At 40.3% G+C, this 14,057-nt stretch overlaps 1 protein-coding gene across 5 annotated transcripts in view; it reads left to right on the forward strand.

Moving 5' to 3' along the window:
• Positions 1-1,292: 1,292 nt before the first annotated feature.
• Positions 1,293-14,057, forward strand: part of ANO10 (anoctamin 10) — a 133,183-nt gene continuing 120,418 nt past the window's right edge. For 4 of the 5 annotated variants that reach the window (XM_068935542.1, XM_068935544.1, XM_068935545.1 and 1 more), the window contains exons 1-6: positions 1,293-1,402; positions 4,372-4,524; positions 5,570-5,752; positions 7,885-8,019; positions 9,926-10,045; positions 12,332-12,901. In XM_068935542.1, coding sequence (XP_068791643.1) covers positions 4,386-4,524; positions 5,570-5,752; positions 7,885-8,019; positions 9,926-10,045; positions 12,332-12,901 — 1,147 coding nt within the window. In that variant the 5' untranslated portion in view covers positions 1,293-1,402; positions 4,372-4,385. Of the gene's footprint in view, positions 1,403-3,387; positions 3,485-4,371; positions 4,525-5,569; positions 5,753-7,884; positions 8,020-9,925; positions 10,046-12,331; positions 12,902-14,057 lie in introns of all 5 variants that reach the window. The other variant, XM_068935543.1, reaches the window with a different exon arrangement.

Consider the following 14,057-nt stretch of genomic DNA (forward strand, 5'->3'; position numbering starts at 1 on the left):
CAAGTTCTGCCCAAAGCAGCTGATGCAAAACCACTTGTGTATGTCTGCTGCTCCCCAATGCAGTCTGTAGTACCTGAATTTCAGGTATCCACATTTCTCCATCTTCTGGAACGTTCTAGTCCTTCACTCCTCATTGGGTATTACAAAATAGAAAAATTAATCACCAGAAATTAAGGTATTTTATACTGGCTACAGAGTACAAATCATACTTTTTCACTGTAAAATTTACAAATTTAAAATCTGTATGTATTTTGAAATATGCTGAAAAGTATATATTGACTAATAGCCAGATGCCGGAGAAAGGGAAAAGCTTACCCTCTGGCATGGAGGGTATGTGGTATGTTGGCTCTATACACTGGCTCTAAAGAAACTCAGACTGGGAGCATTTTCTGTGGTCATCAGTTTTAGTGGATTAGCTAAATGAAGTTGTTTCATGGCCAACTGATTTGCGTTAGTCTCATTTCACCTGCTACACCTTTATAAAGCTACTCTTAGTAGCTCAGAGCCATATGCCCTGTTAGGCAATGTGGAGTGGTCCCACTTGGCATAAACCAAAAAGGCAAAGATTGTGCTACTTCAAGCCAGTGTTTTTCAAACTCTTCAAGACAATTTTTGGAATTGGTCTAGATCTGTGCATACTGTACAGATCTGTAGATCAAATTTGTGTGAAATACTGAAGCCCCTAATGTTTTCCCAACCAAAAAAGGTTTAGAGAATCTAGTTTAAAACCATATCCAAAAGCCCTACAGGACAGCAGGCCTTAGCTAGCTAACCTGTTCTTCAACTGTAGTAAGAGATATTTTGCAGCCACGCTTTGTTTTTTTCCAGCCACAAATGGATATGTTGAAAATGAATTACGCTAGTACAAATATCTTAATGCCACAGTGCAAGAAGTGTCCTCTTTCGGCTGTATAAAACGATGTTAGAACTAATCCAGCAACTATTGCTCTGAATAATCTCGCTGAAGGGCAGAGCTTTTAGGATTGGGCTCCAGAATACAATTTGGCCTAACAGCATCACAGGAAGGGAAAGGTGCCAAAAAAGGAGGACAAAGCGAGACTTTCACGGTCCATGGGAGAAGGCTAAGAGAAGTGTTGAGACAACACGGAGGCAAAAGGGGTTTTGCGGAAGCACCGACGCCAGTCGCCACGGCGGGCGGGAAGAGCGGGGCAGGCAGACGAGCAGCGGCACGCAACGGCCGTCAACCGCCACCTCGCGCGCAGCGGCCAAGGGCGGGGGGCGGGGGAGGGAACCCCTGACTCCAGCCAATGGGAGGACGCGAGAGAACCCGCGGGGCTGTGGGCGGCGCGCGCCGGTGGGCGGTGGCACGTAGCGCCCCTCCTGCCAACGGCCGCTCCCGCCGCCCCGCCCTGCCCTGCGGATGTGGAGCCGGGAGGCCGCGGTGAGTGGAGAGGGGGCGGGAGGGGGAGGGGGAGGGGGGAGCCCCTCGCTGCCTGCGCCGCCGCCGCCGCGAGGGGAGGAGCTTTCCACCCACCCAGCCGCCCGCTTCGGCTTCCCCCGCGGGGCGCGGAGCCGGCGCCGAGCTTCCTGCGGGGTTCACGGGGGCGGGGAGGACGCCGGGCCGCGGGTGGGGGTCTGGGCCGGGGCTCGGGGCGGTTCGGGGCGGGGTGAGGGGGCGAGGGCCGGTCTGCGCCCGGCGCGCTGCCCGCCGCAGCTGTTCCCGTCCCTCCCCGGCTGGGCGGGGCTCGGGCTCGTGCCCGCCTCGCGCGCCCCCCACCCCCCCCCCGGCCTGGTCTCGGGGCCCTCCGTGACGTGGGGCTCGTGCCCCCCCCCCCCCCCGGGCTCGTGCCCGGCCCGCGCGCCCCGGCCCCCGGGGTGGGATGGTGTCTCGTGCCCGGCGAGGGCGGCGGTGGGGGGGGGGGGGGGAGGAGCGGCCCCTGGGTGGCGCCGGCCGCTGGTAGGGAGCAGCCAGGCCTGAGTGAGTCACCGGCCCTGCGGTGGGGGGAGAGGGGGTGACTCCAGTCTCCGCGTTCCTGAAAAAGGAGAAAGCAAGGCGCAAGCTGGCTGCTGCAGGATGCTGCGGTTTGGTTTCTGGGTGGCCTCAGGATGGTCACAGTGCCGCTCAGTGGGTGAAGTGTGTTCGCAAAGAAGCTACGGCTTCTTGCTGTCTGGGCACGCTTGATTGATAACAAGGCAGCAAGGACTTTATGCTCACTGATAGCTAGGCAGTGTTTATACACGTAGCCGCCTGTGCAGGCCGCTGCTTTGGAAGGGGGCTTTGCTTCAATTGTGCTCCTCTTCTGTGCCAGCCCTCAGTGCTGAGAAGGTGCGTTGGCATTACAGCCACCATGGCTAGGCCCCCAAACTATTTTCTGACTGGAAAGTTGAGTGAAAAGGAGAGGAAAAAAAAAGGTGGGGGGTGTTTTGTCTCTGTTCTCATCACTTCTAGATGTGTAATAAGTTATGATGTGCATAAGCATGAGCAGAAAACAGCAAATTACATCCTACTGAGTGTGCTAGATATTACATGTTTTTAATGCACCTTATTACTTTGTGGTACCTGAATTCACAAAGACAAGTTGGAAGAGTGCTTCAGCCCTATTTTAGCTTTCAATACCAACAAGCGTGAAAGTAATAAACAGCAAATCTTAATCACCACATCAAGCACAGTGATTCTGAATAAACAATAGAAGCAAAGTTTCCTGGATAACCTAGTTATTCCATAAAAACATCCTTTATACACAGGCTGTTTTCAGAAGAGAGCTGTTCTCTAAAGGCATGTTGTTAACTAGTGGTATTTAATACTTACCTAGTGCTTGTCATTTTTAAAATTACTTAGAAGCTGCAGTATCCCCAGTGGGGCAAGTATTACCTTTTTTGTAAAAACAACAACAACAACAACAACAAAAAAACCCCTAAACCCATTATGGAAAGTGATTCAGTAAGGTGGAGTGGCTTGCCAAGATAATATAGTGAATCATTGACCTAATCACAATACAATGCCTAATCACTGATTATGTTTCCATTTGTCTGAATCATTCTACTTGTACAGATTTGCATTTGAAATGTAATTTAAATATGTTATTTATCTAGTGTATTATTTTAAAGATCTGCACACTTGGGTTCAGAGCTGCAGAATTGCAAATGCTGCAGAATTGTGTGCGTATGAACCAGCAAGTGAAACTAACTGGGAACCTAGTTGAAATTGGGAATAAAAGCTTCTTTGCCAATCAAAAGCAAATGGACATGTTTATTATGGATAAGTCTATATTTAAGGAATCACTATATTTTGTAGCATAAATTATATGAAATACCGGAGACTGTAATTTCTCTGTGAACCATACATGAATAACTCTGTCATAAAAGCTCAACTGTGTACTTAAAGCAAAATAATTAGATGCAAAGTAATTTTATTCTTTTGCACAGGAAAAATCTGCTTAAAATCAGAGGCAACAAGTAAAATCCTGTCTTCAGAGAAGCTAACAGTGAAAAAAACAAGAAATTTCACACAGTTTCAAATTCAGTGCGTAGTAGGTTTCTTGTTTTTTTATTTTGTTTCCTAAATTGAGTAGTTTAATTACCAGATTTATCTTTTTACGGTAACCCTTCTAAGATGCCTTTTGAAGCAAGGAGAGGCATGAAGCATGATGTCATTATCATTGGAGAATCCTTTATCCAAAAATTGAAGGAACAATATGAACATAATGATTCAGTTAGATGGTTTGGATAATTCTGGTATAAAACCAGGCTGGTGCTCAGTTCTTTGCGGCTGGACTTTGTCACAGAACAACTGATTTATATCTTTCAGCGAGTTCTTTAAGTGCTCTGCGCATAATTTGCCTATCTATTAAGTAGGTATCCTGCTCATCTGCCAAAGATGATGTAAGCTTCCTTGGTATATGTGGTTAAAGCTTCACAAGATTAATATAAAAATGTACCTTCTTAGATGTATAATGTATTTGCACAACCTTAGGAGGAAGAGCTTATTGTTTTTGGATATATGTTTGACTGATTTTCTCTTAGGTTAGTATTTTCATTTCCTAACAAAGGTGCCTCAAGAAATTGCGAACTGTTGCTTATGATGATAATTTCTCTTTATTATTTTGTTTTTATATGTTTATTTGCCTTCTCAGCACCACTACTTTCCTCTACATAACAAGAATGGCTTTGCTACTTAGAGAGCAGGACATATATGCCACCAAAAGCTGGCAGTGTCTTACCAAATGATGACTGTAGAGGTTCCTCAAATGCGTCACAGTACTGTTTCCAGTAGGTCCACAGAAAGGTGGACCTGTCCCTTTGCTAAGCACAAACATGACTGTAACTTGCTACGGCAAAGTTTTGTTCTCTTTAGATTGATGTTGAATATTACTTTTAATTCTGGCATTTTTATTTTGTATTGATACTTAGCAAGCTCTTGAAAGATGAAGGAAAGCTGGTCTTCCTTCGATGCTTCTGAGCCTAACTTCAGGCCTTTGGTAGTAATTGAGCTTGCAAAAGGCACCAAAGAGGAAACCAGAGAATGGCTCACGAAAAGAATTGTGGACAAAAAGGCAAATGGAGGTGAGTAAAATATTACTTTCTGTAAGGCTTTGAATTTGAGTTGCCTCTCGTTATAATATCAAGACATACAAAAAATAAATTTTCAGATAATTCATTAAGAATTATTATTTAGCCAGTTCCACTCTATTTTTTCTTTTTTGAAGTTTCATAATTCTATTTAAGACTAGAGCCTTGGACTTGCCTTGATTGAATTATTTATTTCAGTCCATTATCCTAATGGATGAGATAATTTTGAATTCTAATATTATGTGTCAAAGCTTGCTTTGCCTTCATGTTTGTGTCATGCAAATTTAATAACTTAATACTATGTTAACCCAGTCATTAATGAAAGTATTGGCTGAAGGCCACAGGCCTGTTGTGATCTAGAATCCTTCTGTTTTGGCGGTGAAACACTGAAAGCCTCTCTGCTAATACGGTTTTGTAATCGGTTTTTTATATTTATTATCTAGAGCATATTTCTCTGATTGCCTATGAGAATGTTGTAAACCTTACCAAAATCAAGTTGCCTGTCTAAATGGCTTGGTACCATGCTGTAGAAAGAAACTGAGTTAGCCGGAAGTGATTTAATCTTGACAAATTCATGTTGGCACTACTTTATAACCGATGTAGCTTACGTCTGATGGTCAGTAATACTTCAGTGGCTATTGGATCTCTCACTGCAAGCTTGCTTTCAGGCCCGTGTTAAATACGTCAGTGATGTTTCTGTTTCAAAAGTCTGGTCTCCTTAAAAATGAGTGTGATTATTTGCAGAAGTGAAATTGTTTATGTACTGTGAGTGTTGCAGGAATAGATCCAAACTGTCCTGTGTGTCCTAGTTCACTCTCTATCAGTGCTTCCACACAAACAGGTGAATTAGGGAGCTGACCTTGCAAGAGTCTGAACACTTCATGTCAGGTGTTTGTTGAAGCCTCGATTCTTTGTGCCCTTAAAAAGTTACAACTTCAGTGCTTCTGATAACTAGGTTCTATGTGATGAATGTTCACAGAGTAATTTTTCAAGACATAAATGTTATGTATTCTATTCCTAATTTTACCTTTCTTTAAAGGTGCACAGCTGCTGGTTAAACCATTGGTCACAGAAAATGGAGACCAAAACATTTACCTAGTTGGAGCTTCCCCCTTCCGACTGTTGCTAGGAGCTGAAGCTGTAGGTTTGGTGAAGGAATGTAACGATAACTCGATGAGAACTTTTACATACAGCAGTAGAAAAACTTTCAAAGATTTTGCAGGTAAGTATTTCTAGGGCTCTAGTATCATTACAAAATTATGCTTGAAGATTATAAGCAATCATGCTATTGCATCCTCCACAGTCTTGGAATGGTGACCACAAACAGAAAATGAATTATTCAGTAGTTGTTTTTACCTCTAGAAATTGAGACAGATTTAGTCTATGTTTTTTCTTCCCCGTGGCTTTCACTTTCAGCTTGTTTTTACTTTATGCTTTTGTATGTTTAAAGTACTCTCAGATTTTCCACAAAAAGCTTGCATACAAATAAGACAAGAAAAAAAAAATTGATAAACATGGATGCAGGATTAGCAATCCATGCTATGAATTAACATTACAACTTCCATTTCTTAAAAAAGTACCTGTGAGGCAGTCTTGAGGTTTATTGTATTATGACTAGGTGGAGAAAATAGTAAGGTTTTGTTCTATTGTGTTTATACATCAAACAGAATTAAATAATCAAATAACGCCGCACGGCATTTGTGTTCATTGGGTTTTGGGCACGATTAGCAGCGAAACCGTTCCTTTTCCTATTTTATTCCTGGGTTGCTGCCAAAATAGTGTATTTTTCTTTAAAAATACCACTGCAAGGTACCTGACCACTTAGTAAAATAATGGCAGAACTTGTTTTGCTCTCCAAGTAAATATTGGAATTCCAGCTTAGTTTTGCTAATACTTCTTCATTCGCCTGTTTCAGTGATGCCTTTCACTACATTTTCAATAAAAAGGTTCTTGGATCTGTCTGAAACAACAATAAAGGTTTTTGGAAGTTGTTTTTTGTTGTTTTTGCTTGATGCCAATTTATTCAGCGCTACAGTCGAGAAGGCTGCTTTGTCCAGTAATTGTTACAGTATGTTTTCTTCTGTGACCTTGCTCTACTGAAATTAGAAAATCTAGATATATCTGACTGAGTCAGATATAAAGCTGCCATCTCTGTTTCTTCCAGGCGTTCACATTCTTAATGCTAATCTGACTGTCATTGCTACCCGATCCTTGAGTAGCAGTTGGGACTCCCAACGACCCTAAATCAGGAGGAGAATTTTGGCTAGATCTCCTTCCCTCCCTCCGCCTCCTTCCCTCCCTTTCTCTCTCTCTCTCTGCCTCCTTCTCTCCCTCCCTCCCTCCCTCTCTCTCTCTCTGCTTCCTTCCCTCCCTCTCTTTTTTAATAGTAATGTCACTTAGTGTTGTCCAGATTGTTTAAGGCAGCTGCTTTTCACTCACTGTCTACTGTTGGGTGACCAGAGGATAAATAATTGACCTAAATTAGGTGAAACAATAAATGTGTCATCTGCAAAGTGAAACCTTGTGGCATGTGTTTTACTAATATTTCTAGTTCCCCAATTTAAATAATGTATATTCCTGTTCTCTGTATTAGAGAATTGTTGCTGTTTGTTACGTCATTACTTAGTGTATTTAGGACCATCTGTATAGCTTCTTACTCTAACGAATTTAAAAAAGAATCAATGGGCTATTATCTCAAGTAAACCAGACTCTGCTTCCTGGATGATAAATTTCTGATAGGGTTGTTGCTGTAGCTGTTTAGAATTTGGGATTTTTTTTTTAAGATTTCTTACTATTTCACCTTGTTTCTATATTTTTATCACAGCTAATTGTCTCAAGTGCCTTATCATTATGTTTTCTAGGCAGTAGAGAACAATATACTACTACTTACTCACACCTACTACTGTGATAGTAGGTGTGAAATGCTTACTAGAACGCAGATTTGTCCTGAGATCTTACTGTTGTTGTTAGTTATCCAAATACTTCAGGAACTCTGTGGCAGAAAGGGGTATGGAGATTCTGAGAGTGGCAGATAGTGAGTACCTAACAACAGGGCAAGTATATGTGTAGTACTACCTGGTATACTTTCCCATCCTCCAGCAGTTTGTAGGTCAAGGGCATTTTTGTCTCTTGAGTGACATGTTCCCTTAATTCAGCTGTGCAGTCAAACATACAACGAGTCAGTTAGTGAAAACTTTTTAATAAGATGTCTATTTTATACTGTGGAGGTTTTGCTAGCAAATATTGATTGGCTGCAGTTGTGTCGTGTAATAATTTTTTTTCTGTTTCTGGTTATTTGTTGCTAGGGTTGTCTTACTATGCCACAAAATTTCATACTTTTTTTTTTTTATTTAGATGATAATCACAATTTCCTTACAATGGCAGAATGTCAGTATATCATCAAACATGAACTTGAAAATTTGAGAGCTAAAGATGAAAAAATGATCCCTGGGTATCCTCAGGCAAAGCTATATCCAGGAAAATCAATTGGTAAGTAATGTAATTTGTCTGTAACGCACTTCCTTGACTTATGACGTTGTTCATGGTGAAAAGAATTTAATATTTTCCTGCAGTGAAGAGAAAACCTTCAGACTTTAAAGTCACACTAATATTAATCAACTTCATTTTCTCTTCTTAGAGTTGGGCACAATGATAGGAGGCAATGGACACATATTGTAACAAGGGAAATTCCAAATAGGCACTAAGAAAATGTTTTTCATAGTGAGGGTAATCAGACATTGGAACAGGGGCTTAGAGGGATTATGGAAATTCTGTCTTTGGAGATTCTCACATCTTGACTGGACAAAGGCCTGAGCAGCCTGATATAAGCTGGACCTCCTTTCAGCAGGAGGTTGGACCAGATGACTTCCAGAGGGCCATTCCAGCTTGAGTTTTTCTGTGAGACAGACTCTGGTCTTAGGTTCTTTTTAGTTGTTTATAACTTTCGTTCAAATTGATGTCATCCATTATTTTTATAAATAATACCCAAAATATTTGTATAAAAAATATTTCTTTAACAAGTGGGAAAGCCACAAGATATAGCTGAAATAAATACTTAGTCATGAATGGAAGTACATTTACTTTTTCTATGAATAGATAACAAGTCGTTTTTGCTTCTTTTGGAGTAAGCATGCCAGTAGCGTGAACTATATTTATTGTCTCGGGTAGATTAGCGATTTACTGACATTGGAAGGAGTGTGCCGGGAACCATCTTATTTGGTGATTTTATATTTGATAGTGTTATATTTGGATTGTCTCCTTATAAAACTATTGGAATCAATAATAGTGTTCCAGAGCCACCAATTGCACAATATGAAGGAAGCAAGTTTGATTTCATTTATCCTCATCTTTGATTTGAGAGTCCTTCTGTTTGTGGGAGAAAGGAGCAATGAGCGTGAGTGCTATTTTTAGGGTAGTTGAAATAGTCCATTGGCACAGATGTTACAGTTTCCTAGGAGCCAGTTTATCTTTTAATATCTGTATGTCCTTTTAGTAACAGTGTCTTTATTCATTAGCGTTAGGCACCTAAGTAAGACAAAGATCTGTGTGTATCACTGATTCAAGAAATCTATATAAATATAGATGCTGGATGAGTTTACATTGTTAATTTTTATATAGGTAGGTATTTTTCTACATATATCAAGTGGATGTTTATGAGAAATGGAAAGAAAATATATCATCTAACTTCTCATGCCTCCCCTCTCCTATTTTTGTAATTATTTGCTTTTCAATATTTCCACAGTTGTTACTTCCGGAGCAGTTTGTTAATGGCTTATCAACATAGATAGTATAGCTAACAAAAGCTAAATACAAGTTGTAGAATATTTGGTTTGTTTGCAGTAGAGATGCATTGTAATTGATGAATTAGAATAAATTTATCATTCAGAAATGCTTTTAGTGTCCCATAATAAATATAATAATGGCGTTTTCCAGTTAGTTTTTGTTTTCTTTTTTGCAATTTTATTTTACTTTGGTGTGTCTTTCTTTGTTTAAATTAAATAGGCAGACCAAACAATAAGTGGTATGAAAGTTTCTCCACATAGCTATACATGGCATTTGAGTCCTGACACCTCATGTTCAATGTGCCACTGATCGCACTGCCAACTTGGGGCATAATTAATAGATGGATAAAGACTACTCTTTCTCTTCCTGTGGACAGCACTTCAACACAATCTTTGCAGGAAAAGTTGGAGCTCATGCTTTCTATAATTGATAACGTTCAACTAACTTGCAGATATTTTATGTGTTTTAAAGATTAAGTGCTCGATTAATTTATTTCAGAGGAGCAGTAGCCTTGCTAAGCATACAATATAATCCATTTGCATGCATATCAATTTTGTTGTATTTTAAAGGAGTACTAGGTACTTAGATTTTTTTTAATTACTATTTTTTCTAGTGAGAAGATTATTGACCAATGATATCCTAGTTCAGATTTTTCCACTGCATGACAGAGAAGAGTTGAAAAAGCTCCGGCATAGCTGGTTTGGTCGAGTCAAAATTGGTTATCAACCTTTAGGTACGTGAACACTTAACTCCACTGCAAATAAAATGCAAAGTTTGATTGTGGAGAATTTTTCTCTTCAGTTTCTGTGAGAAGGCCGAAAGCCCTTCCCAACTTCTACTACAGCACTTAGCCACTAGGGAAGTGACACTCCTATGTGGAAGGTAAGTATTGTTCCAAGAGGTCTGTTGCCTGTTGTTTCACTAAGAGTGCACCTTGTCACATCAGCTTATCAATTGCAGCTCACCACCTCTAATATCAGCTTTCTGCAGCAAGGTGCTTTATTGGTAATTGTGAACTAAAATATTTGTTATTTCACCTAGCCTTGCTGTTACTGTTTACACAACAATTGATCCACTCAGCTGGTCTTACCATTTATCTAAGACAAAGGCTATCCTCTGGTCCCCTTTATGTTGAAATAAATTCAGCTTTCTTTGCTTTTCTGTGGCCAGTCGCTTACTACATTCTCTGAGTTCCATGGGCACATTGCTCCTCTGAGCTGCCTTCTTTTATGGGGGCTAATTGGTCTGTCTCAGTGAGGCAGGTTTTCTCTCCATCAGCCTTCCTAGTGTAATTCTCTGAAGCGGTTCAAGACTTGTGAAGTTGATGGCTCAGAGTCTGCAGATTAAGTGTCTGTAAGCTTCCTTTTTCGCAACAGCCTGCACATAACAGAGTCTTCCTTCCATCAGTGTTTACAACTATTTGAGTTAGATTCATTGTCTTCATGAAAGCTGTGTATTATTGTCTGTCGCTTACACTTGAGTGTATTTTGCACACTAAATAAGCTTAAAATGAAAACTAGTTTTAGTCCGGCAGTGCAAAGAGTTAAGTTCTGGATTCTGAAATTGTACGCTTTACCTAAAAATAAGAAAACAGAGATTTGGGAGTTTACCTGATTTTTTTTTATCTCTTGGTCCAGCAGTTACTTGAGACCTTTTCCTCAGCTATAGAAAGTTAAAGATCTGGCTCGGTAATGCCCTGCTTCCAGAGTAATTGATTACAGGCTCTTACTGTTGTGCTTTTTTCTTATTTATACAGGAGAGTTTGTTTGACTGGCATTGAATACACATGAAATTTCAAAGTAAATCCCAAGATCCTTGTTACACCTGCTCTAATTTAGGGATCTCTTTCATGTGGTGCCTTTGGGGTGTGAAATGATGCTAATGGCTGACGCCTATTTAATCAAAGATTTATTATTAAATAAGTTTGAGAGGGATGTTGGAGTGCTGATTCTTCTCTCTGTTTGCCTTTCCATCTTGCCTTCGGAGACTTAAGTGATTGGCAATTATGAACTTCTACTGCTTTGTTTCACAAACCATATTATACCGTAAGAATATTCTGGTATTGCACATGAGCTTTTATGTGCTAGCATTTTGTGGAGACTATTAGTAGTGTCAATTCAGAGGTCATCATGCCATGGCTGTTTTATTGCATGGGGGAATATGTAGTAGCAGCCTACAAGCATAAATCATCTGATTTTCCAAGGAGGCAAAGGTAAATAGATGTCAATATTCTAAATTTTGGTTTGCTAGGCATTCCTATGTCTTACGTGGTGTCACTTCTAGATAATGATGGATTATGCTCCTACAGTTTTTTAGTAGTAAAATTCTTCCTTAGAAATAATGAATCCATCGTGAGGTATATCCATTAGTAGTGCACTTTCCAGCTCTTCAGAATACCTGAGCAGACGACCTGAGAGACTACAGCGAGTATGCGTTTCGTTATCAGTCGTCAGCTAGAAGCGCACCCAGGCTGACATTCTCTATCGGACTTGTTTTTGACGTCTGAATTCTGTATGCCTTTCCATCTCTTCCTTTATTTCACTGAGGCCTGGCAAAGCACAATTAGTCCTTCTGACCCTGAACAAGCTGAGAGAAATTTGATTCCCAGGTCTGCTTATAATAATGAGAAGCTTCAAAAGTCAGATGTCATTCCCTCTTAAAGTTTGGTATCTATCTAGTTATTCATTAACAGATTCTGTTTTCAAGAATACTAGTGCTTTTCTCTGGATATTTCGTGCTGGTATTGCAGGTATTGGGATATTTGACTTCCCTACTGCCAGTGTGTGTGTGTGTGTGTGTGTGTAATATATATACACATGCACGTGTGTGCACACACATTTAATTTGAATAACCGTTCTGGGTTTTTGGAACATGGGAGAAGGAGGAATAAAAAAGCGATAATATTGGTTGTAATATTTAGAGAACTGAAGTTTGGGCCATGGACTTCACGTGAAGTCAAGTTTGATATGCTGACATCTGTGTTAAGTATAGGCTTATTTGCTTTGTTTTTTCTCTGCAGATGAAATACGCTGCTACTTTGGTGAAACCATTGCTCTCTACTTTGGCTTCTTGGAATACTTCACATTTGCTTTGATTCCAATGGCTGTCATTGGGATTCCTTATTATATGTTTGCTTGGGAAGACTATGACAAATATGTAATGTTTGCGATGTTCAATCTGCTCTGGTCCACTGTGATTCTGGAAGTTTGGAAGCGATTTTGCGCCGTGATGACATACCGTTGGGGGACCCTGTTGATGAAGCGGCAGTTTGAAGAACCAAGGCCAGGGTTTCATGGTGTTCTGGGTATTAATCCTGTCACTGGGAGGGAAGAACCAGTGTATTCCAGTATTAGAAGACAGATACGAATTTATCTGGTATCCTTGCCGTTTGTGTGCCTTTGCCTCTACGTCTCATTCTATGTAATGATGATTTACTTTGACTTGGAACAGTGGGCTCTGGATTATCATAAGGAGAATGAATCTAGCTTCAGCAGCTTGATGCTGTTTGTCCCCAGTATCATCTATGCTGTTGTGATTGAAATTATGAACCGTATCTATCGGTATGCTGCTGAATTCTTAACCTCATGGGGTAAGAAACTTATTTATTCTTCCTCCTTTTGCATAAAAACGTAGCATCTCAAATGTTTAGGATTTATGCCTTGGTAGAGTACATTTCTGTGAGTTCTTGTTCACTGGAATGCTAAAGAGATTTCCTGCAGTAGATTTTTGTAATGGGATAAAAGAGAGGGCTGTTTTAACTTACATTTCTTATTTCCAGTGTTCTGAGGCTGCAGTTTCATGTTTGATTTAATTTGATTTGAGTCTAGGCTGCCAACAGGAGGGGTGATCGTGCGTTCCTGAGTCTCCCTCTGCCTCCGATACAGAAGTCCACCTTCCCTGATTTTGCTTTGTGTGTGGCTATATTAGCCATAGCGTTGACAAAAGGGAAGAGGTCAGAACGTGAGGGTGGACATTCAGAGCTGGATGGCAAGAGAGGCTGTCCTGACAGCTCACATCCAGTGGTGGTGTTCAACTACAGTCTAGGTTTGATGAACACATCTTAGTCTACTGATATATCCATGGAGAGGACAGAGGCACTAAGATAATAGCACAAATCTAAAAACGTGAACTAAATTGTCATAGGAGGGTTTGTGTGTATATGATACACGTGTTAAAGACCAACATTTCACGTCCCTATTAAAAGATTTTCCATTGGGCACTCTCAGAAGAGCAGTGTTTCAACAGCTTGTCTTTTTTCTCTGTGCACGTGATTTATATATAATAAATTGGGTCTTAGGTTTTGTAATCAAGCATAACCATAGTGAAATGTTAGCGTTTATTTTGAATCTTAACACTTCTATGGATGTATGTGCTCAACGTCAGAATGAGTTAACAGATGAAGCTAAGGGGCTTTTAAATGGTTTATATAGCTCAGTATGGCATACGCTTACAGGGCAGAATCCAGATCATTGAAGCTGGAGACCCAGGAAATCACCCTAAGAAAGATTAAGCAAAAGGGAGATGAGTATAGAAGACAAAATGAAAAGAAGTTTTGAAGCAGGATTAGTTACACATGCCAAAGTGATTTGCTCAGCAAGTTGAACTTGACAGCAGCCATAGTAAAAGGAAGCAAGCTCTTGATTTGTTTATGACTGTCCAAAGGTTATTATTTTAACAATGACTTATAGAGTCCTGTGTAGGTTTCAGCTGACTGCCTTGTTTCATTTCTTTTATTATATTGCAAG

The sequence above is a fragment of the Struthio camelus genome, chromosome 2 (genome assembly GCF_040807025.1).
Source record: "Struthio camelus isolate bStrCam1 chromosome 2, bStrCam1.hap1, whole genome shotgun sequence".
Lineage (NCBI taxonomy): Eukaryota > Metazoa > Chordata > Aves > Struthioniformes > Struthionidae > Struthio > Struthio camelus.